The sequence below is a fragment of the Diabrotica undecimpunctata genome, chromosome 8, assembly GCF_040954645.1.
Source record: "Diabrotica undecimpunctata isolate CICGRU chromosome 8, icDiaUnde3, whole genome shotgun sequence".
Taxonomy (NCBI): Eukaryota; Metazoa; Arthropoda; class Insecta; order Coleoptera; family Chrysomelidae; genus Diabrotica; species Diabrotica undecimpunctata.
Genome location: NC_092810.1, coordinates 125946759 through 125972650, shown reverse-complemented (window position 1 = coordinate 125972650; position 25892 = coordinate 125946759). Strand labels below are relative to the sequence as shown.

The following is a 25892-nucleotide window of genomic DNA, read 5'->3' as shown; positions in this document are numbered from 1 at the left end:
CAAGATTATTAAACAGCTTACTTACATTATTAACCCTTAATGGTGACACGTCACCCAACGCTTTCAAAAATGTGTAAGCATACAGGAACCGTGAGTCTTTGGCTATTAGGGATGAAGTATTTTGATCTAGCACTTTCCGGATTGTTTTTTGGCCGTTTTCACTTAATAATTTTCATAATATGTTTCAAAATTAAATTGTTCTGATAACTGTTGTTTTTCTTTGTAAAAGTTGTGATAGAACTTTCGCACATCTTGACATCATAAACTTTTACACTGGAAGGCTCCTTTTTAATGACTTCTTCTTCCTCAGCTTTTCTCTTTTCATGGGTCGCTGTTCCTTATTCTTCTTCGCCACTCATTGTTCTTTTAAACCTTTCTCGCTCAGGTCATCTACCAGAGAGTCCTTCCATTTTCTCCTCATTGTTCACATTTTTACGTCTGATGTGTCTTTCTTCAATCATGTTGTTCCTGATCTTGTCCCTTCTAGTCTCACCCAACATCCACCGTAACATTTTCATTTCAGCTATCTCCATTTTATTATCCTGAACCCTCCTTACAGATGTACACCAACGCAGGTCACACCACACTATTGTATATCTTTCTTTTCAACCCTTCCCCGATTTTTCGATTACAATGTACCCGCTCATTCGCTTCCAGTTAAACCAACCAGCCTGTATCCTGTTGACAATTTCTGGATTTAGTGTCCTATTTTTCATTATGTAGGATTGTAGGAGCCAAGGAATTTAAATTCTCCTAGTTATCCTACTTTTTCCTCAAGCAATTCGATGTCCCCAACCATAACTATTCCTCCTAACCACATATACTCCGTTTTCGACCTGCTAATATTAAATCTTCCCTCTTCAATAACCAACCTTCCTATTTCCAAATTCTACTCGAACCTTTATTTACTCTTGACCAAGGAGCCCCCTCCCTTACCTTTTCTGTCAGTACATCCATAACAAGATTAAACAGGTCGGGACTCAGTGAAGAGCCTTCGTACAAACCAACGGTCCCTGGACAACTTTTGGTCAATCCGACGCGTAAGTCCTTATTTTGTTGTACTCTCCCTCATACATACATATCCTTCACGAACCTTACGCACTTCTCAGGAATCCATTTCTCTGTCATACATCTCCATATCTATTGTCTAGGAATTGTGTCGTATGATCTCTGTAATGAAGACACATTAATTCAATAAAAGAAAGATCCAGTATCCATTTTTCTCTAAATTTATATTAAAATGTGTAAATTATAAACCAATTATTTACATAATGAATACTATTGACCATATATACCTCATAAATTATTATTACTTATCTGATAAAATTTGAGTTACTGTTATAATTAAGAAAAGTAAGAAATCCCGTGGTTCAGCTAAACCGAATTTAGGACAGGAAGAACACAAGACATATAACAATATTTTCTTATCAAGCATAAAAAAATTACATTAAACGGATATTAGGTTAGATTTTCTTAAATACTTCAGAGAACAAGTGCTGCTATGGTACTTTATTTAATGTTATTCCACGAAAGCATGTCAAAAATACACATCGCTTTAAAAGGTACAAAAAATACATACGTTGTCAACATAATGTTTAAGTTTTCCCGATTGTCACTTATATGTGTCCAAGGTGATGCATTTAGACTAAGAAATACATTTTATTCGGAAACGAAAAATGATAGATGCACGATGGCTTTCCTATATAAAACAAACATCTATGAAGTATATATGTTCGAATCAATTATTTTATAATATATAAACTATTCTAAGCAAAAGCATCTTCTCTGTCTGCTCCTGCTCCGTCGCCATCTTCTAAGGCGGAGAAGTTGAGGAAATGTGCAGGTCTGTGAACCTCGTGGTAGAATTCTTTTGGATTTGCTAATTGTAATTCATATTTCATACTGGGATCATGCCGGACGCCTGAAATTACAAATAAAAATATATTATTACAACATATTACAATTAAATATGAATCCCAAAGTATGTGCTTCCTGCTGATACAATAAAATTTCTGACAGGGCATTATTTATACGTACACAAAAACAGAAAATTCGTTTTCTGCTTTCAGTACAGTTTCCTTATTATAATCAGAGATGGCTGTCATTTGGATATATCTGACAATTTTCTTTTTCGCAATTATAGTCCAGTCGTCAGAGGATTCATCTCTAAAAATCATACGAACAAGCTGAATTTTGCCGAGAATATTAATTTTGGGACCCCAAAAAAGATGTAAAAACGTTTACCACTTTTACCCCCGGGATTCCCCCTAAAACCCGCAGGTAGGAGGGTAAAAACGAAAAAAAAAAAAAAATAGATTTACCAAGAATCTGTACGCCGTAGAAAAAAATGTTTCGGATAAAAAATTTGTATCAGCTCGACGGTAAAAATTTGATATCTTTTGATCCAAGTGTCCTATTGACAAAATATCGTGGCGCGATTTTTGCCATTTTTTACGAATCTCGTGAGTGGCGAAACTTCATAGTGGTCAGTCAATGAAAGGTATAGATTGTATTGACCTCATGAGAATAATAAAAAATGGCAAAAAAGACGCCACGTTTATTTGTTTTTACACTTTTATAAAATCTGGGTTTATTGTCGTTAGGACACTTGAATCAAAAGATATCGAATTTTTACCGTTGAGCTGATACAAATTTTATTGAAAATTGATTTCGCGCGGGTAATTGACATTCAAAATCGACGGTTTTCAGAGGGGAGCCCGGGAGTAAAAGTGGTAAATTTTTTTGCATCTTTTTTGGGATCCCAAATTTAATATTCTCGACAAAATTCAGCCTGTTCGTATGATTTTTAGAAGTTCAGTGGCATTTTCGTCTCTGATGACTGGAGTATTAAGTCTGGATAAATATTAAATAGAACATCTCAATGTTGACACAATAAAATATCTATGTTGCACGTTTCATCAATTCATGAGTCATTTATACGAAAATAAAACTTACCCATAAAGTTATAGTTCCACGATCCTTGGGCTGGAACCATAAAGAATCCTAAGAACCTGTCTGATAATAACATTTGTACTTTTTCATAATGACTGGGTAGATATCCTTTAGGATTATTGCCTTTGTCTGTATTTTGCCTTCCCCATTCAAATCCAGAAGGTGTCAATTTGTAAGCTGTCAACGAACAAGACCCAGGTGTAAACGAGCAGGTTATAATAATAGTCTTTTCACCGTCCCAATTAGTATTATCTGACATAAGTTTGGCATGGTTTGTTATGTCCTGTGGTGAAAGTTGAGGTAATTCGTTGGGTTGAGTGTGAATCCATCCAAGTGGTTCCATATCTTTAAGGAACGGATGATTGGGTGGTGTGTTAGGAACATGTACAGTTTGATGAGTACCCCACTGCGGTGCCAGAACTAAACATCTGAGTTCTTTTACTTGTGGATTATCGGGTGGACTGACACCATATAGGAACGCGCATATCTGGAAGAAAACATATATTACAAAATTATATTAGTGTAACTAATAGTATTTTAATCCCTAGAGAGCGCGTCACTAGGTGGCGGATAGGAGAATGTCCGACCCGGTTTATCGTTGGGCAGGAGTGAAATAAAATACCTCCAGCGTACCAACAGGTAAATCACCGAATGATTGCCGGTATAAGCAAGCAAAGGTTACGGGCGGACGAGTTGGTAAGTTGCAGGGCACTCTTTTGTCCTAGGGCTAAGAAAGGTTTAGACAACAGTTAAAGGCACAAGAATACAGTAGGCAACGGGAAACCACTGCATTAATGATCTTTTAAGAGTCGCTAGTAAAGATCGCCATGGATTTACAAAATAAACCTTCTAATCTTGGTTATCAGAGACCAGGAGTCGACAGGTATGGAATATCATGCACTACCACTAACACCAAATACAACAAAAAACCCGAGATAAAAGTTGGAACATGGAACATTAGGTCTATATATACAGATAAATTTTGTGGGTAAATAAATGAATAATAGCGATATTTTAATTTATCGATACAAACAGTTTTCAATAAAATTAAGGGCTAGAAGAGACCAATAAAAGTACAAGACTAGATGAATAAAATATGAACAATACTAAAATATTAATTCACTTACCTGTGCTCTCAAATCTGAAATCGTTACAAACTTCTTCAGCACATTCTTTGGTAAAATGTAAGTATACCCAGTTTCCTTAATATCATCAGAACTGACATAGATGTGGTTGGTTCTCAAATGTAAATTAGTAGCAGAAATAGCTCTAACTCTCCATTCGGTTTTCGAACTAAACGTTTGCGTTTCGTAATTACTTGTAGTGCTGGTAATAATTTCGTCTCCGTGTTTGTTGACTGTTTTGGTAGTAGTTGCAGTAAGCTGGGATTGCTCTTTAGTCTGTTTTTCAATTTCTGCGATTTGCTGTCTTTGGGCCGACGGAGCGCTGATTTCCATACCCAAGATAATATCACGGATTTCGGATTGGGTTAAAGATGCAACGTTTACACTGGAAAAAAATTAACATGGTTAAAGAACTTTACAACTAGCTCTAATGATAACACGTTACATATTACTAAAACTGAAGGAATAATCGTGAAAAAGATTAAGAAAATAGCATATTTTTCTTGTTTTTGTAATGGACATTAACGTATTTATTCTATATGCCAATTAATATGGTTCTGAAGCTACTGTCTTATGACATTTTTGTGGTTAGTATATATTTAATGTTACATCGCCGTAATTTGCGATGATGTTGCTGATCGTTAGACATTATCTACCGTTAGAGAAATATATTAAATACAACATTGCAGACAACTTCAAGTCGAATCATACACGCTGGCAACGTTACATTTTTCTTAGAACCCAAATCTTTGCCAAAACATTTGAACAGTTTAAAAATAGACCAGTCAAATTATTGAAATTGATTTCACGTAAAATGAGATGTCTTCTATCTCAAAGCATATTCTTTGAACAGTCAGAAAAATGTTTTTATCAATTTTTAAGAGATTAAACAGATTCTGCAGTAATCCACAAATTTGTTTATTAAATAATAATTAAATTTTCTCCTTTTGTCGGAACAAAAATATTTTTTTCTATAGGGTAAACCTCCAATTTTACTGGCCTACAAAAAATCATTAAAACATGAGTCACTTGCTCATCACAATTATGATATTTGATTTTACTTGGGATCAGTTTTTGATTCTGTTTTGCATATATTTTTAGGGCAGCCTCAGAAAATATCAGAGATAACAAAATAAAATAACCCGTAACCAACTCATGTGAAATAAAAGCCATCAACTAGCAGATCAATTTGGTCGGCAAATCCTCTAATTTTGCTAGTATATATTTAATGTTACATCGCCGTAATTTGCGATGATGTTGCTGATCGTTAGACATTATCTACCGTTAGAGAAATATATTAAATACAACATTGCAGACAACTTCAAGTCGAATCATACACGCTGGCAACGTTACATTTTTCTTAGAACCCAAATCTTTGCCAAAACATTTGAACAGTTTAAAAATAGACCAGTCAAATTATTGAAATTGATTTCACGTAAAATGAGATGTCTTCTATCTCAAAGCATATTCTTTGAACAGTCAGAAAAATGTTTTTATCAATTTTTAAGAGATTAAACAGATTCTGCAGTAATCCACAAATTTGTTTATTAAATAATAATTAAATTTTCTCCTTTTGTCGGAACAAAAATATTTTTTTCTATAGGGTAAACCTCCAATTTTACTGGCCTACAAAAAATCATTAAAACATGAGTCACTTGCTCATCACAATTATGATATTTGATTTTACTTGGGATCAGTTTTTGATTCTGTTTTGCATATATTTTTAGGGCAGCCTCAGAAAATATCAGAGATAACAAAATAAAATAACCCGTAACTAACTCATGTGAAATAAAAGCCATCAACTAGCAGATCAATTTGGTCGGCAAATCCTCTAATTTTGCTAGTAAGGGGTTTCCGAGGTAATCGAAAAAATAATTTGGGCCACTAAACTACAAAAATAACTTTTATAAAGAGATACAAAGAGATAGATGGATCAAAAGAGAGAAAGCTGGCGACAAAGGGCGAGAACAGAAAAATTATTGAAATTGGCGAGTTCAAAATTTAGCTATTAAATATTTTTATACAATATTTATAGTAAGCATATATATATATATATATATATATATATATATATATATATATATATATATATTACATAATATATACGTACATAAAGAACTGCAAGCACAATAATAGTTGGTACATATTAGATTATGACTTTATGTAAACTGGTGGAATATAAATTATTTGAGTGGTACCAAACCCACCACAATTGAAATACTGGATATTATTTCAAGTTAAATACGAATTGTGAGTAAAATAATATATAGCTAGTAATTCAACAAGTACAAAATAGACAATTCGTCAATAACAAGCCAACCTGTATAGCACAATGGCAGAAAATGGTGTAGTTAGAATAGCCAGAGATACTTCACCAATCAGAAGAACAAGTTCAACTTAGAAAGAAATGGAATGAAAATATGCCAAGTAGTTTAACATGGAAAATTATAAGTAAATTATTTAGCATATGGGGTTAAGTTATAAGACATTAGAGAAAGGAATAAAAAATGAGAACAATATTCAATATACCTGGAACGAAATAAAAATCTATATCAGATTAATTTTTTATCAGGTTTTATACTTTTCAAACAACTTTTTATTAATTTAAATATTTGACTTACTTGTTCTTCTTTCCATAATCTGCTAGAATTAGATCCTTCAGCTGTACTTCAACTTTAATCCATTCATCGTCTGATAAAGTGGGCCAAATATGATGAGGTTCTGTGATAGTAGTCTTATCCGGTTTTAATATTACTTTGGTTCTTTCAGTGTTAACGTGCAAGGCTCTTAATATTAAAATCAGTCTCGAAAATGCCTAAAAATATCAAAATTACCGAATATACTAGGGAAGCAAAACAAAGGTAAAAAATGTGCGAAAATGTTATGTGTTTTGTGGTAAACATTTATCACTACCCAGGATCAACTATATGCTAGGCTAGATGATCAATTGATCATTTTGTAATAATGCAATTTTTCAGAAAAAGGAACTATTTATGACTCATTTTAGCAATGGGTATGTAGTTCAGAGACAACACAAAAATATTTCTATTTTCTGAAGAAGCTCAAATTCAGTTTAACTTGAAAATTTTAAAACAAAACTATTAACAAAGCTAACCTTTATTATTTTTTAACGAACAAAAAGTTATTAAAAGATTCTAGATTCTAGGAGAATTACATCATCTCGGAAAAGAAAATTCTTTGTTTAGATATTAAATTGCAAATGGGAAGTGCTTATACAAAACTAAACTTAAAATTATATAGTAAGAAAACAAAAATTTGATATCTTGGCATTAGATTATGAATGAGAAATACTTATATGATACTTTATCCCAAATTTCGAAATTCATTCACATAAAAAATTTCTATTATATAGAAGATATTTATATATTATATACATAGATATTTATGTAATTAAAAGACCAATAATAAATCACATTACTGTTATTTAATTGATAGATAATCTTCACTGTTCAATAAAAAAAAATAAATAAAAACGGTACAACCTGAATTATGGCTTGTAGGAAAGATATCATTTTTATCAACTAGGTACTCAGGCTGAGATTTCAGAACATTGAATCTATTTTAAGAGCTTAAGAGAACAGTTAAGAGCGCGAGATAGTTGGGAGAGTAGGCATCTCAAAAGACCGCATGGGTCATATCCAGCATAAACATGTCATTTTGAGCATGAGAAAACTGTCGCTGCGATGGGTGCCGCGTTTGCACAACAAGCGCAATCCTGAGACCACTTCGGAGCAATAGTTGACGCTGTTTAAGCGCAATTCGAAGGAGTTTCTACTTCGTTCGGTGACCGTCGACGAAACATGGAAACATTGGTACACACCATAGACCACAGAACAGTCGAAACAGTCGCAACGAGACCTGAAGAAGATAAAGATTGTCTTATCGGTCAGCATAGGGATGGTAACCGTTTTCTAGGATTCACAAGGTGTGACTACATCGACTGCATGGAGAACGAGAAAACGAACGGATTCCACTAGGCCGAATTATTGGGCGATTCGACGCCAAATTGCAGAAAAAAAAAACGGCTCCATTTGGCGAAGAAAAAACTACTCATAAAGTATCATCCACTGTATTCTCCAAATTTAGCCCCGTGTGTCTTCTTTTTGTTTCCAAACTCGCCGGGCAAAAATTTGAGTCGAATGAGTAGGTCATCGTTGCCACGAAATTTTCGATTTTTCGTAGGCTAAGAACTTATCGGAACGCCCTTGTAAGTCAATCATATAAATAATATAACATAACAAAACATTGTTAATTTTCATAGAAAGTAGTCGTTCAAGGTGGGACGAACTATACCTTCTAGGAACAGAAACGGCAATTTTAAAATACGTTTCTTTTTTAAGGTTCAGATCAGTATTTTTAAGGTGATTAGTTTCCAAAATAAAATATAGAGATGACAGAAGCCGAAGGTGTATATAAGATCACTTGTAGTACATGCAGCATAGCATATATAGGCCATACAGTAAGACATTTCAAAAAACGGATAACTGAGCATAGAGCTAATTTTGTTAAAAGAAACACCAATTTTAGTAATACCAATGCGGCTAATAATTTAATTACAAATAATTATGAATTTAACCATGACTATTGATTCTGATTCTTAGTGAAAAAGTAAATATTATTAAGTTGCGATTACCACATCTAGGGGATACTTAGCAAATTCAAAATAATAAAACCAAAACATAAAAATGGTTTAACATTATTATTCTCTAGGGGGACTGATATTTTAGTGAAAATATCATGGTGAGTATATTCTGTAAAAACTAAAATAATGTTTTGTTGTATGTTATATTATTGAACATGAATTTCCATTAAGTAAACGACAATTTCATAAATAGTTTAACAAGATGATATTCGTTAAACAAATCTATATTTAAAGAAAAAAAGATGGACATATAATCTATTACAATATCAATTGTGATATTCAAGTGAAAACTGGATAATTAAAAAAATGCATGCGTCCAAAACAAACACTAGGAAGAAAGAAATCTAAATAACATATAAAAATAATGTGAGGAAATATTTTTTCTAATATTGAATAAGTTTAATAATAATTAGAGAAATATCAATTATAAAATATTTCACAGATAACTTACCGTATATGAAGAAATAGTCTTCAACCAATCATCGTACAAGTTGAAGAGAACCATCTGAGGCTCTGTAGCTTTAAGAATAAGATCACCGAATTTTTCAATTTTCAAACAAGCTTGGAAAGGTAGTTGCAGTTCGGATCCTTTAATTACAATATTAGGGAAATCTAGTAAATGTACTTCAAGAGGATCCAACATTCCTTTTCTTGTTACAATAATTTGTTTCGGTTGTTCTTCAACTGGTAGGGAACGGATAAGAGCTGCCACTTCTTCAGCGGTTTTCCATTTTGCCAACTAAAATGTTTGAAATTAGTCATAAAATATACCATACACAAAGATATAACTCAAAACATTTTTTCTGTTTAGAATTGTGCAACCTTTTTTACCAATTGAACATCTCTGGCATTCCAATGTACATGACACCAGTAATGTAAAAGAGCAATCTTAGTACCAGTGATACTATATGGAACTAAAAATTTCAAAGGATGACAGAGAAGTTTACACAACACAAAAAGACTGTAAGAAAAGAAAAAAGTTATACATTTTAGTAAACCAGAGTACCGCTTTGTTTAACTTTTCAAAATATTACAAACGGTACATAATTACAAAAATAGTTTGTTTCTAGAAATATGCCACGTTCACAAAACAAATTATGCAATCAATTATTTTAAATATTGCTTTTTCAACTGTCGCAATAATTATTTGAAAATTACCGCACTGTATTTACTCTGCCTGTATTAGGTGTGGGGTGAACTGAGTAGCTTTACACCTGATACAGCCGGTCCCAAGCCCGGATAAAAGAGGAAGGAAGAGGAGTAACACCTCGATAAAAAACCAGGGTTCAGCTGGCCCGGCTGATAGCACCCTGTAAGGGCCCCTTGTCTAAAGATACAGATAAACCGAATGATTGCTGGTATAAGCAATCTCCCAATCGGGCGGATGAGTTGGTGAGTGGTAGGGCACTCTGTTGTCCTGAGACCGAGAAATCGGTTTCAAAGGCGGAGGAACCAAGAAATTGTCAACGGCATCAGGATGTAGAAGGCCAGGAGAAACCACTACATTAAAGATCCTTGTGTATATATCTAGTATAGCTTCCCATGACAGAGGAAGAAAGTATGCATACTTTTAATGATCATTTATTTCGAAATCCAAGATCCGGCAGGGGAGGAAGATCATAACCAGACCACGCTGTGGTCTCCCTATTCCTATCCTAGATATCTGCGAGACGAAATAACTAGGGTCAAACATAGTCGAGAGCAATGGATGCATTGTCTACCACTCGGGAAAGGCAAAAGGATCCAGACGTAACGGAGTCACAATTATTGTAAAAGAAGAACTTCTTAACTGTATTAGAAATTTCGTTCCTTTCAACGATCGCATCAGCTGCAAAATAAATTAATGAATATTAATATAATACAAGTCTATGCACCAACAGCTGACAAACCAGATGAATAAATTGAGCAATTCTACAACCAAATTAAACAAATTCTCCGGAGCACAAAAAAACATGAAGCTACGATTATTATGGGAAACTTAAACGCTCAAGTTGGTGCCGAAATAACACAAGATATAACAGGAAAGTATGGACTTGGAGAAAGGAACGAAAGAGAGCACAGACTAATACAGTTCTGCCAAGAAGAAAATTACATTATAGCAAATACTTTGTTTCAACAACCTAAAAGACGACTATATACCTGGAAATCTCCAGCTGATCAAGAAGGAAAGGTAGTCAGAAATCAAATCGACTACATTATCATTAACAGAAGGTTTAGAAACAGTATTACATCTGCAAAAACATTCCCAAGTGCAGACGCAGCAACTAATCATAATCTGCTCTGTGCTGGATTCAAACTAAACTTAAAAATAATAAAAACCCCGACAGCTCAGAAAAAACATAATAATCGACTCCTAAGAAATGCCGAAATAGCAGATGAGTTCGGAAATAAGATAAATTATAAACTTAAAAAACAGCTAGAAAGATCTGAACAAGAAAATATCGGACAAAATATAGATATAATGAATTCCGCCATGGTTACCATAGCAGACGAAGTTTTGAAATCAGGAAGAGAGTCAGTAAAGAAAAATGATTGGATGACCGATACCATACTAGACGTTATTCAGCAAAGAAGAAATTGTAAAAATAAAGATGAGACTCGATATAGAGAAATATATCGAAAAATAAGATGAGGTTAAGCGAGCAAAAGAGGCCTGGATGGAACAGAGATGTCGTGAGATGGAAAAACTACAAAGAAAACATGAAGAGTTTAATATACACAAAAAGCTTAAAGAAATTACCTACACTCAGAAAAAAAAAGAACTCCTCACTTTATGAGAAACTCCAAAGGTAAAATTATTCTCGACTTAAACAAAAAAAAAAGGAAGAATGGACCAACTAGATAAAAGAGCTCTTCCTGGATACGAGGCCACCACTTAATACCACAAAGTATACGAATACTGGTCCTAGTATTTTAAAAGCAGAAGTAGAGAAAGCCATCAAACAAATCAAAAATGGGAAATCTCCAGGCCCTGACTAAATACCATCAGACTGACTCAAACTTCTACACGACGACAATGTCTCAGAACGAACAAACATTTATAACCACATATGTGAAACTGGAACACTGCCACAAATATGGTTGAAATCTACATTTATCCCACTTCCAAAAATACCTAATACATCATCATGTAAAGACTTTAGACTAATTAGTTTCATGAGTCACTCTCTCAAGCTATTTCTTAGGATAATTCTTAATAGAATCAAGCAGAAATGTGAAGACACAATGGGAAATAAACAATTCGGTTTCAGAGAAAGATTGGGAACAAGGGAAGCTTTGTTCTCAATGCTAACACTACTTCAACGATCATGGGAAGTACATAAACCAATTTACGTCTGTTTTATAGATTTTGAGAAGGCGTTAGACAGGGTTCAACATGGTAGGCTGTTTGAATATCTGGAAATGATTGGAATATATGATAAAGATCTGAGACTTTTACAACATCTATATTGGAATCAAGAAGCTTCTATTCTGGTAGACGGCAAAGAACAAAACAAAATTTGTATTCAAAGAGGTGTTAGACAGGGTTGTGAGTTGTCCCCAACTTTGTTTAATGTTTACTCAGAAATAATTTTTAACGAAGTCTTGGAAGGGCAATGTGGAGTTCGAATCGGGTGAGAAATTATTAATAACATCAGATGTGCAGATGACACCGCGATCATGGCTGAAAGTATCGAAGATCTTCAATTCCTTATAGATCGAGTGACTAGAGAATGCTCTAATAACGGACTAAGCATAAATACAACAAAGACAAAGTTACTTGTGGTTAGTAAACAAGACATCTGAGCTAAACAACTAGATTTCAATAATGAACCGATAACAAAAGTTAACCATTTTAAATACCTAGGACGTTGGATAAACGACACTAAATCCGGATGAAGAAATTAAAACTCGTATAGAAATTGCAAGAGGAGCATTTATGAAACTTAGATCTATTCTGAGCAATTCTCAGCTGAACTTACAGCTGAGAATTAAGTTCCTAAAATGTTATGTGTATCCTGTATTACTATATGGATGTGAAACCTGGATTATGAAGGTTAACATGATGAACAAATTAGAAGCCTTCGAGATGTGGTTATATCGTAGAATGCTCAGAATATCATGGGTTCAACACATTTCAAACAGAGAAGTCTTGAACAGAGTAGGTCAAGGTAAAGGCGACTTAATAAAGATGATAAAAAAAGAGAAAACTGGAATATCTGGGGCATATAATGAGAGGAAGCAGATACAGGATAACGCAGTTGATACTCAACGGAGAGATCGACGGAAAAAGAGGAATTGGTAGGAAGAAATACTCATGGCTCCGAAACCTTCGTCAATGGACTAGCTTACCAGCAGATGAATTATTACATGCCGCGCAAGATCGAAAACGATATTGGCAAATCGTCATGGAAGCTACCCACGCCTAAAACTTGGGCACGGGACTCAAAGAAGAAGATTTAGTAAGCAATAAGAGCTTCTTAATAGGTATCAAGATTGAAATTCTTACCTGTCCTAAACGCTTCTGTCCTGCCCATACTGAAGTATGAATAATTTTCAAGAACAACTGACCAGTCCTTGGGTTAAAAATAAATATAGCTCCATTGATAGGTTTCGTAGTCAAATTTCCTTCGAACGTTTTATGAATTGTTACTCTGTATACATTAGTATCGTCGACAAACCAAATGATTTGATTCGAGAACAGTTCACCATAATTCTGACTCGAAAGATATGGTTCGGTAGGTTCACTGGAATATAATTGTAGAGCCTTTCGTATGCGTTCTCGAAGTACATAGAGAGCAGGGTTGGCTTTCATGATTTTTGCCATAGCTTGTTGGATCAACGGTTTGCAACCAGGGAACCAGTTACCATAAGCGCTAAAAAATTATAGTTATGTAGGTAAATATGGGAATACTAATTGTTCAATTAAACATTTAAATTTATATTCAATCAACTAAATTCTATAAAAAAAGCAGCTGAATGTTACCAGCCTGTTTACCCTAGGCATCCGTGAAATTATTTATATGAAACAAAATGGAATACTACATCTTGAATTTTTTAGGTTGTAGTATAAGGTCATAAGGCAATGAAAAAGACTCTACACTAACACAACAACAACATATTGACAAGGTCACTTCTTTCCTAGACACCAATAATTTCACTCTTCTCCCAGTTGATCCTTTTAAGTCGTCTATTTCCAAAATGAAAAATAATCTAAAATAATTTTCTGATTTCTTTTCTGAACAAGAAGCACCATATCACAAAATCCCGAGCAATCCTCTTATTCCTAGGTTGTATAATTTACCAAAGATAGACAAAGTTAACATTCCTATTCATCCCGTTGTCAGTTTTATCAACACTTCAGTTACTATTTTATCTAAATTCATTCTTAACGCCACTAAAACACTTTATCAATTCACCCCCAGTTTACAGTTTCAAACTCTCACCAATTGGTTGAAAAATTTCAACCTATTAATCTCAATCCTAATATTACTATGCTATCCTTTGTTGTTAGCAATTTATTCACTTCCGTACCCAAACAGGAATCTATTAGTCTGCTCACTCCTTTTAAATAAATCTAGTTCCCCCAACGATATTTCGTCAATTCTAACTATTATTAAAATTTGTCTGTCTCAAGATTACTTTGTTTTCAACAACAACTTTTATCAACAACCTGATGGTAGAGCAATGGGTAGTTGCTTATCACAGTTCCTAGCTGATATTTTTAAGGACAATTTAGAATATTTATCATATCATAAAAAATCCTGAGATTCTACACTATTTCCCTTATGTTGATGACTGCTTAGTCTTCATTTCAGGACACTCAGGTACATGGAACTAGAAACATCTCACTGCATTAACTTCCTCGATTTATCTATCACCAGACTAAATGATCACTTTAACTTTGGTATCTACCGTAAACCTACACAAACAAATCATGTTATCCATTACTCCTCAAACCATTCCCTTTCACAGAAACTATCTACGTTCCGCAGTTTTATTCATAGATTACATTCTATACCTCTTTCACCAACTGAATTCAACAAAGAACTGAATATTATCAAACAAATTTCAGTAAACAATGGCTATGATCCATACAATAACTTCAACACAACAGAGAGTTTAGACTTCTTACAGTCAGCTTTTTCTTTAATTTCTAATATCTATCCCAATTATGCTCCTTTACCATTTCATTACCCTAAATTATCTAAAGGGGTCAAACAAATTCTAGCCAGTTCTTGTGAAAACATTAATATTTCGTTTAAAGTCCATAATACCTTCAACAAGAGCGTAACCAATACCAAGGACCACATCCATTATATGAAACGTAGTGGTGTATAAAAACTTTCTTCTTCAGATTGCGATGCTACTTACATTATTAGAACTTATAGACCTTTATCCGCCAGATCCTTAGAACAGCGAGAGCGAGAGACTACTTCGGAGTAAAAGGGGAAAATCACAGTGGTTGGCTGTATACCATACTTTAAAAACTTACATAAAAGTGAGGACTTTTTGTGTATTACAAATCTTCAAACGTTTTCGGTCAGTCGGAGCATCATCAGTGAAAAACATTTAAAGTAGTTGAAACTAGGTATATATTCCGTATAGAAATCCTTATATTGTATGAAAATCATAATTAATTTGAATATTGTAATGACACTAGGTCGATGTTATAAGATTTAACATGAAGGGAAAATACATCTTCCCAGCTCGAAAGGGGATAACTTTTTCCGACTATTAGAACCTAGACTATGCAGTTAACTAACATCACGTCCTAAATGTCATTGTCATTTAAACAGTCTACTATTATTCCCAGCATTTCAGATCAGATATTGTGAGTGCTGTTTTAAGTAGGGACATACTGTATATTCATCGATGTCATGTCGTTTAATTTAATATTTTTAAGTATGTAGTTTTCAATTTAAACACACCCACTGCTAGGTGATGCGGTTATTAGCGCAACGTAGTGGGATTACTTACTTTTGAGGTTCATGGAGGATGGACTGATAAGTCCGAAAACGTTCGTTTCAAACAAAAATCAACTATTGTAATCCATTTGAATCTTTTTATTTAATGTTTTAATTAAATATATACCAATTACAATAGAAGTTTTCACTTCAATGTAAACGTTTTATAAATAAGTATATCAGCCTAAAAATGTACGTATCTCGTATTTACTTTACAAAATGAACCTAAGTAATCAAATACATATTTGAAATATAAACTAAATCAATGTTAGTAACTTACCTATGCAGATTATATGCCAAATCAATGGCAATAAGAACTCCAGTCGGAGATGGATATATAGACATATTATCAGTTGTATAATCTAAAAATTTCGCTCTGGCATATCGCTCCACATCGTGAGAGTCGTAATCACCCCATCTAAGTTGAACATCGATCCAGTATTTCTGAGTCGTTGTATTATCCATTGTGTCCCTAAAATAGAATGTATTTTCTTTTACTAAGTGATAGATTGGAACCTTCTAACCATTTATATCAACTATTTTAAGTAGAAAACAGATAACTATATTGTATTAGAAAACAAAAATTATTAGAGAGGCAAAATAGGGACCTATTAGAAATTATATTTGATATTCGTTGGTTTGCAACACTGTGTGATCAAATATGATGATAGTAGGCATTCCGATTTCTTTTATTAAAAAATACTAAATATAAAATCAAGATAAAACTAAAGATGTAACAACAAATAAGATATAGGCATTTCGAGAAGCAGCCTTTAAAAGCTTGAAATAAAATGGAAAATTCATAAAAAATTGAGATACGATTTATCATAAAACGTGCAAGAATGACAGAAGACAGTAAAGATATTTTTGATTGTTTTAATCCATCATCTTCCTAGCGTTAGTTCTGCACTATTACAGGGTCCTCTGCTTTGATCAGTCCTTTTCACCTGGTTCATTCAGGGCGTCATTTGGCATGTAATTAACGGTCTTCATGTCTGTGTTAAGTCTATCGAGTCAGCGCATCTTAGATCGCCCTCGTGGTCGGGGTCCTTCAGGGCTTAGTCGCATCGCTCTCTTGCCACATAGTCTCGCCGCTACGCACTGCATGCCCATAGCACCTTAGTCGATTTTCTCGCATCTTTTCCCGCAGGTTGTAATCGGGTATTTATCCTTGACACCGTGAAGGCATTATTATTGACAACATTATTTAAAATGGAATTATCGAGGTTGTAGTGGGAATTGTCGAGGTTTTAGTGGTAATCATCAGCACAAAAAAATCATCATAGATGTTACAGCCAAAGCAAGTAAAGTAAAAGAGAGAACCTCAACTTATTACGTACAAAAGTGGACAAAACCACCCCCAAAACAGATTATTTCATGACAAGAAAAGAAGATATACATAAATGTAAGGATATTAAGGTAAAAGTGAGACAAAGGGCAAAAATAGTAGAAAAAATGCGTTAGAACATGAAAGAAAGTCCTAATACAATTTGGAGAAAGATGGCCAGTATTATTAGAGATATTGCTATTATTGCATATGCCAGGAAAGAAGTTTGAGAATAAAAAGACCTGGTGAACTTGATACCAGGGAAGGAGAAACAAAGATATATAAAATATTCAAACAGCACAAAGAAAGCCAAAGATTTTAACCAGATCAGATGTATCCGAGATGAAAATAATAAAATAGTAGTTCACGAATGAAAAATTGATAGAAGATAGAAAACCAGTTGATTTAACGGAGACAGCAACAGCAATGGTCAGCAAAATAACAAACGACGAAGTGGTTCGAGCAGTTCCAAAAATAAAGAAAGGTAAAGCAGTTGGACCAGATGTTTTTCCTGGGGAATTGTGGACAGCATTAGGAGTGACAGGAACTAGGTGGCTAAAAGATTTATTTAATAGACTTATGCAAATGGAAGCAGTATATTAGTACCTGTTTACAAGAACAAGGGAGATGTACAAACTACAGGGCCATAAAACTACTTAGTCACACTATGAAATTGATAGACTAATACGTGAAGAAAGCGAAATATCCGATAAATAAGTTTGGGTTTAGGCAAGGCAGAACAACAACAGATGCAATTTTCATTATAAGGTAGTTGGAAAAATACAGAAATGAAGAGACAAACGCTGATAAGGTTTTCATTGATCTTGAGAAAGCATATGATTGAGTTCCTCGGGAGATTATGTGGTGGTCACCTAATAAGAAAGGAGTCCTCGGTGAATATGTAAATATTGTGAGAGACAGGTACGAGGGAATAACAACTAGTGTTAGGACAGGTGTGGGAGAGACTGATAAATTTCATGTGAAATTAGAATTGCACCGAGACCTCGGGCTTATCCCTTATTTATTCTCAGTAGTGTTGGATCAGATAACAGCGATACTATAGGGTGAAATACATTCCCTGGTACTTAATGTATGCTGACGATGTAGTGTTATTAAGAAATAGTGAAATCGATTTAGAACAAAAACTAGAATAGCAGAGAAAAGCTTTTGAAGAAAAAGGTTTAAAACTTAGACGACACATACAGAGTATTTGGAATGTTCATTTAAAAATGGAGTTACTACCAACAAAATGATATCTGATCGAAGGTGAAACAATTGTGAAAAGTTATAATTGTGAATACCTAGAATCGGTATCGCGGAGTAATAGGGAAATAGTTGCATGCATTAACATTAGGGTTAGATGGATGAAGTGGAAGGAAGCAAGTGGTGTGTTGTGTGACAGAAAAATTCCAATGAATCCAAAGGGAAAATTCTATAAAACAGTCATAAGGTCAGCTATGATGTACGGAACTGAATGCTGGTCAGTTAAAAAAAAGAGGAACAATGAATACATGGTGCAAACATGAGAATGTTTCGATGAATAAGTGGAGTGACAAAAAAGGATAAAATTTAGAATGAGTATATTAGGAGAAGTCTAGGGGTGGCACCAATTGACGCCAAAATGAGAGAGCATAGGTTAAGATGGTTTGTTCATGTTTAACGTTAAGACTAATCATACAATAAGAAAAATAGCTGATCTGCAGGTTCCTGGAAGGAGTAGAAAAAGAAGGCCAAAGACAACCTGGGGTAGACGTTGCGGCAGGACATGTCGGTAAAGGGGATTGATATTGATGTGATCCAAGATATAAATGTATGAAAAAATCTAATTAGAGAAGCCGACCCCGCATAGGGATAAAGCAAAAGGAATGATTATGGTCATTAGTGTGTGAATAGATAATAAAGCAATAGAGTCTTAACAAAATACAAAAAAAGACTAATTCTTAATAGTTATATGTATGTTCAGATATATGATCATCGTTTACTTACTTTGTGTCTGCTAATAGTGATGGTCGGGAAACATTCCATTTATATGCCGAAAACAGTAAAATATCCGCACAAGATGAGTTCATCTTGTATGATTTTCTAGGATGGATCGTTTCTTTTTGGACAGTTTCAATTTCTAATGCGTCCAATTCTTGATCAAATACCTAAGAAAATATAAAATATTAGTATAGTAGATCAACAAAGAAACATGGCAATAAAATACCCACAATAGAAGTTCTGATCAAGATTCTACCATTTTTATTGCATAACATATGTTGTGCACGATATCTGAATGAATAGGGCGAGCTTTAACCCGTCTCTACAATTTGATTCATACATGCTCGATTTAGGTATAGTCTGCTGTGGCGTCTCCTAAGTTAACATGAGCTAAATTTTGATTCATAGCAGAACAGAACGCGTCTCTAATCATTTATATTCTACATGTTATGAATTAGTAAGCAAAGAGTCGCTGTTGCTCTGATCGTAGAAGTAGCACAGGTACATGACAGGTCCTCTTGATTTTAACCCATATTCTTACGAGGGTCCTCTAACTGTTTGAGCACTAACATTATTTATCGTAGAATTTAAGCCAGCTCAACAGCTATATGGTGACGGCCCCTTAGAGTTTTTAAGATCAAAAACCAACTAGATCCTGGAAATCGTATTTTGATATTTCCTTTACGATATTTTCGAATTTCCTTTGGTTTATTGAGTGTACGAACTTAGTATAACAAAATTAATCTTGTACTAATGCAATTTTACTCTTATAATTGGGTCGAATATGCATTTTTAAATGTCTACTTTACTGCTCTGGTGCCTACTCATAAAGTATTTTTTGCATTGAGCGCAGGTAATGATTTTGCTTTGTAAGTACTTCCATGTGATTAAAAATTATTAATATTTATATTTTTTAAGTATTGACTAGGCATCTAAAAAAGTCGTAGAATGTTCTAAATCGATTCATATATACACTTTTTTAAACTCTATGCTATTCTTTTCAGCTTTGTTGTAAATGTACAATAAACTAATCGTATCTTCTCAAAAGTAGTGATTATAAGAAATTATATCAATTATTATATGCAAATGAGAATTACTAGTTAAACAATCTCTAATAAAAAATAACAAAATTATTGTATTACCTGACACAAGTCCATAACTATCGATTCATGGACTTTTTGCCACAAGTGAGCTCTGAAAATCTGAATTAGCGAAATTTTCAAGGTAGGTATTTTACCATGCATGAAAATACCAGTTAAGTCCAACTGTACTTGGAAACCAACATATACGTTAGCTCTGTTTATTGTAGGTGACCACCATAACGTAAAACGACGATTTGGAATCTGGTTCAAACCAGATCTTTGGGCATTGGTTAGTTTCTTATATTTCATTGACTCCTCAAAACCAGAAGCTTTTTCCCTGAAAGTAAAAGAAAATTAATACAAGCGTTCTGCATACATCTTTACATTTAATATTATTATATCCATTACTTAATGCAAGAATCTTTATCACGTCTGTAATCTAATTTTTAGGAAGATTATTTCCAATATGGAGAAATCGATTTCTTTGTTTGTTTTTCCGTTTTACCGTTTCAATTTCTCCATTCGGTTTTGAATTCTACTATATTCTAGAAACTATTTCTATTTCTAGAAACTCCGTATTATACATATGAGTAATGGAATACTCACTTACTTTCTGTGTCCGGAACACGAACAACTTAAATCCTATATTTGCAATGGTTGGCCACATAGATGGCCTTGTCATTTGCTAAGGTCTTCATCTGTGTAAGGTCTCCCTCATTTTTGTACATGTTGATCGGTGGTGACTACTCTACACAACATTATAGTCGCAGATCCTCCTGACATCTCCATCTTCTCAGATTACTAGCACAACGTAAGACGTTAGTTCCTAGTCTGTTTAGTGCTCTCCATGTCGGGTAAGGTAATTTATGCCCAGAAGCATTTCCGCCTAAAGGAGCAGAAAGTGTTGTAGTAGCTGACGCCTGCCATACGTTTATTCGGCGCTTTTCACGTGCCTCGGGAACGGATTTTGATTTTTCAGAAAGCTATTCCGATACTTTAGTTGGCTTGGCTGAGTTTGGTGGTCATGCAAGGACTGTCTTCCATCCGTATCTTGCTTCTTTCGTTCCACCTCTGACATGATCTGTCTTCTACTGGATGGTGGAGCGCTTCCAACTATGGGGTATATCTATCTCTTCGATGGGTGTCGGTTTGAGGCAACCCGATATTATACGGACTGTTTCATTGAGAAGCACATCGACGTCTTCAGCGTGAGAAAAGTTTGTCTACACTGATGCTCCAAATTCCAAGGCGGCCATTTGAAAAATAGACATCTGTGTTTTTGTGAGATTGGGTTTCAGATGATTTTCATATAGTGCTGTCTTTTAGAGTATCTCTCAGTTTTTCTTTGACTTCATTGAAGGTTCTTCCCCGAGCTGCCACCGCTGTATCATCAAAGAAATTGTTTTGTTTGTTATCTGTGTTTACACCGATGTTGAAATGATTAACCGACATTACTCGTTTCCAGGGGATGTCTGATTGTTTTCTCTAGTGAACACAATCTGCGTGGAGGCTCCATTCATGTCCCCCAGTAATGTAATGAGTATTTAATATATCAATAGTAATCCCGCTAAAACCATAATCAATTCGCCGGTAAATAGAAGTCGGGCGTTATTAAAACTGTACATAATACTCCCCCGGCCTTCCTTTAACAGGTAAATTCTTAATTCGCCATTTGTAGAATATATTGTACAATGGAACCTTAACTTCTATTCTGAAAATTTATGGGATTACAACAATTAATTTCTGGATATTATGGATATTATTTAGAACACTCTTAAACTTGCACCAGTATTTTTTGTAATTACGTTGCAATCGTAGATAACTACGAGAAATACTATAACTATGAAAAATCGACACTAAAATGAGAATCCTCTTAAAAATATGATATTTTTCATTAGATAACAAGTTTCGAAAAACAATTCGTAACATCATTGAGGTAATAATACTCCAATTATTCTTCTTCTTCATGAACCACCTCATCTACGAATTATTATTAGCAATTTCATCCATGTCACAATTTTTGATTGAATAAAATATAATATAAAAATTTTCAACTTACCAGAAGAGACCTTCCCATGTTGGGAAATAAGTTCCTTTGAATAATGTGTGTTCGAGAATACCTTCTACACCTCCCAGAGCTTGGATCATGTCAGTTCGGTAGTTGTTAAGGTTCCATAATTTACCGTCGTGTCTTTGATGCGTCCACCAGAACGGATTTTGTTTTAGTACCTAAATAAGTAAAGCTGAATTAACGGCTAGTTGTCATGTAATATATAGTTTAAAACTGTTTGAAGCACCTTTTTTTACTGAACTTATTATACGGCATGTAGTTACAAAATACGGAAAATAGTACTTCCACAGGACCTAATAAGTATTAATACACATTTTTAAAACGTACTAAAAAGTGTACAATAATTTCTCATACATCTACAAAGACTTATCATCCCCTAAGTTTGTTATAAAAAATTTTAGATAATAAATTTAAATTGCTATGGACATATCTGTATTCGCTCCGTGCGTGACCATGGTAGGGGTTCCTTGAAATGATGCCAGCGTGCGTAGCGGCGAAATATGACAAATTTGGACCGTATGGATCCATAGATAAATAATATAGTATATAGAAATTTTTTTGTTTTGGATCTTTTTACGCATAAATTTTATCAAAAATGGGTGCAAATACATGTTGCGTATTTAATTGTGCTAATAATAGCAAAAATAGTGAGTGTAGCTTTTATTATAGGTTTCCAAAGATTACATATAAATTAGAGAAAAGAAAAAAATGGATTCGTGCTATTAATATGAAAAAGTAAATATCACATAATTTCATTTTTATGCAATTGAAATAGGAAAAATTTAAATAATTTACCTTAAATGATATTTCATAAGGCTTCGAGCTAACTGCAGCCTGCCAGATGACTTTAGCTTTTATATCATAATTTTTACTATTATTTTTTTTTAATTACAAACTCTTATACATGCAAAAACTTGATTTGCCAGTACTAGATTTTACCTTTCTTTTCCGTTTGGGGTTGAAAAGATAAAGTTAATGAATTTTTAGAAACCAGTTTTTAATACTAAATTTATTTTGTACATAAACTGAAAAAATATAATTAAAAAACTAATTATTAATACTTGCCAATTTCCTATCTATTTAACATATGTTTAACCTCAAATTGGGAGGTCCAAAACTGTCAGATGAAGGCGGTAGATGTCGCGTCAGTCACGCACGGAGCGAATAATTCACAACAAAAAGTGGGACGCATGAAATAATCGATTCATGAAGAATCACCAAAATATTTTGTTGCATTGTTAATGATATAAATTATTGTATAAATATTCTGTGATAACTAATACCTGTCACCAATTTTTTATTATCTATGAAAATTATTTTTGTTTATTTTCTGTATTTAAATAATTCGTTTTTGGACTGTAATAATTATTGTTACAGGCGGCTGGTGGAAAAATACAGGAATAAAGAAACAAACGCTCATATGGTATACATCTTAATAAAGCATATGCCAGAGTTTCTCGAGAGAAGAAAACAGTTCCCGATGATTATGATTGTGAGTGACATCTATAAGGGAGTAACAATTAGTGTTCGGACAGGTGTTGGAGAGATTGATAAATTTCATGTGAAAGTAGGATTACACCAGGACTCGGTGCTTAGTCCTTATTTATTCTGATTAGTGACGGATCAGATAACAGAGAAACTACAAGGTAATATTCTCTGATGCTTAATATATGCTGATAATGTGGTGTTGGTAGGAAATAGTAAAACGGATTTAGAGCAAATACTGTAACAGTGGAGACAGGCTCTTAAGGAAACACGTTTAAAACTTAGTAGGATATAAACAGAGTATTTGAAATGTTCATTTGACGACGAGATTACCAATACAAATATAATGATAACTTTGGAGGACGAAGTTATTGTGAAAAGTAATATTTTTAAGTACCTAGGATCTGTAGTTTTGAGTACTGTGTTTCTAATTTCAATGTCCAACAAAATTCTACAAAACTGCCATAAGACCAGCTATAATTGATGGAACTGAATGTTATGCTATTATAAAGGAAGAGGACCAACGAATGTATGTAGCGAAAATGAGAATGCTTAGATGGGTGAGTGGAGTGACAAAAGGGGATAAAATTAAGGACGAGTATATTAGGAGAAGTCTAGGGGTTGCATCAATTGATGCAAAACTCATTACTGATATTTTAACATAGTTGTAAAACTATTTTCTTGTGGCATCTGTATATTAACTGCTATGTAAGTATGTATTATATTCTATGGGAATATACCACAATTATAATTCAAAATGTTTTATATTTGACGTTTAGAATTAATTATAACAAAACAAAGTGAGTTCTTTAATTAGTTTAACGGATAAAACCAAAACAAAATTATGTATTTTAAAAAGTGGTTGAGCACAGCAAATATAGCAGTTAACACTCATGTGTAATACGATCTTAAAATTGTCAAGTATACCACATGAATGGAGAACCAGCATTATGAGCTCTCTCTTTTAGAAAGACCAAAAAATAGCCCGAATAATAACACAATAATCAAGTTAATACTACTCTGAAATTCCTAACGAAAGTAATAGCAATAAGTTGACAAAAATACATGTGATGTCAGAAGAACAACAACAATTCAGAAGCATCAATAACTTAATAAACTATACTTATGTTTCGTGGATATAAAAAAGTTCTTCAACAAGTGCCAAATGAGAATCCCTAGAAAAGGAAAACCATTGATGGACAAAATAAGGATTAATGAAGAAAAGTTCGAACATTTTCTTGAAGAAATTACTAATTATTCTAACTCTAGTGAAATTGGTTTAACTAATATGACCATACTAATTAACTAATATGTTAAGAGCGTAGGCGCAAAATTTCGGGTCAATGCTTTTTAAATGCATTCGTTTTTTTTCAAATCCTGAGAAAACTAATAAGTATTTTTGAAAAACTTAAACGCCGAATGAAAGATTACATTATTACCGAGGGCAGAAAGTCCCTGAAAACTTCTATAATGTTTATTTTAGTAAGTTACATGGGTAAAAAAGAAGAGAAAATTAAGTGTGATTTTTAATTTCAAATATCTCATTCAAAAGAAACTTTTTGTTTATTCTAAGGGACTTTCGGCTCTCGGTAATAATGTAATCTTTCATTCTGTGTTTAAATTTTTCAAAAATATTTATTAGTTCTCTCAGGATTAAAAAAAAATGAATGCATTTAAAAAGCATTGGCCCGAAATTTAGCGCCTACGCTCTTAATAAGAAAAAGTAATAAACTCATGCTCACTTAAGTCAAGTAAAAGATTTCCGAATGTACATTGAAAATATACCTAGTATTTTTTGGAATGCAAAAATGGATTGGAACAAATACTTGAGAGGTTTGACAAAAACTAATAAAACCAGCCTGTAGAGTCACACCAACGTTGACCAATATAGCAAACTAAGAAATTGCTCAAGCACCAGCAAAAAATATAAAGAAAGATAAAGCGGTTGGGCCAGATCGAATCTCTGCGTTAGGATAAACAGGAATTGACAAGTTGACATACTTGTTTAATAATATAAAGGTATTATGAAAGTGGGACAAATGCCAGATGAATGTAGAAATAGAAACACCTTAGTACCGGTATAGCAAATAGAACTACACGAAAAAGTTAATTATGTGGAAGAAAAATTACAATGGATTAAAAGAGAAATTTTGTAAGACCCTCCTATGTTGTACTGCAATGAATGTAAAAAAGAAAGAAGAACAAGGAACGCATAATACATCATTCTTACATAGATGAGTTGAGAAAAAATAATAAAATAG

General features: G+C 33.6%; 1 protein-coding gene across 1 annotated transcript in view; it reads right to left on the bottom strand.

The window, feature by feature from the left end:
• Positions 1-1213: 1213 nt before the first annotated feature.
• Positions 1214-25892, bottom strand: part of Prp8 (pre-mRNA processing factor 8) — a 56299-nt gene continuing 31620 nt past the window's right edge. Inside the window, exons 16-25 of the mRNA XM_072540948.1 lie at positions 22135-22304; positions 20136-20412; positions 19000-19160; positions 15967-16158; positions 13229-13595; positions 9191-9478; positions 6698-6891; positions 4080-4461; positions 2956-3439; positions 1214-1921 (exon numbers count right to left, since the gene is read on the bottom strand). Coding sequence (XP_072397049.1) covers positions 1767-1921; positions 2956-3439; positions 4080-4461; positions 6698-6891; positions 9191-9478; positions 13229-13595; positions 15967-16158; positions 19000-19160; positions 20136-20412; positions 22135-22304 — 2670 coding nt within the window. The 3' untranslated portion in view covers positions 1214-1766. The remainder of the gene's footprint in view (positions 1922-2955; positions 3440-4079; positions 4462-6697; positions 6892-9190; positions 9479-13228; positions 13596-15966; positions 16159-18999; positions 19161-20135; positions 20413-22134; positions 22305-25892) is intronic.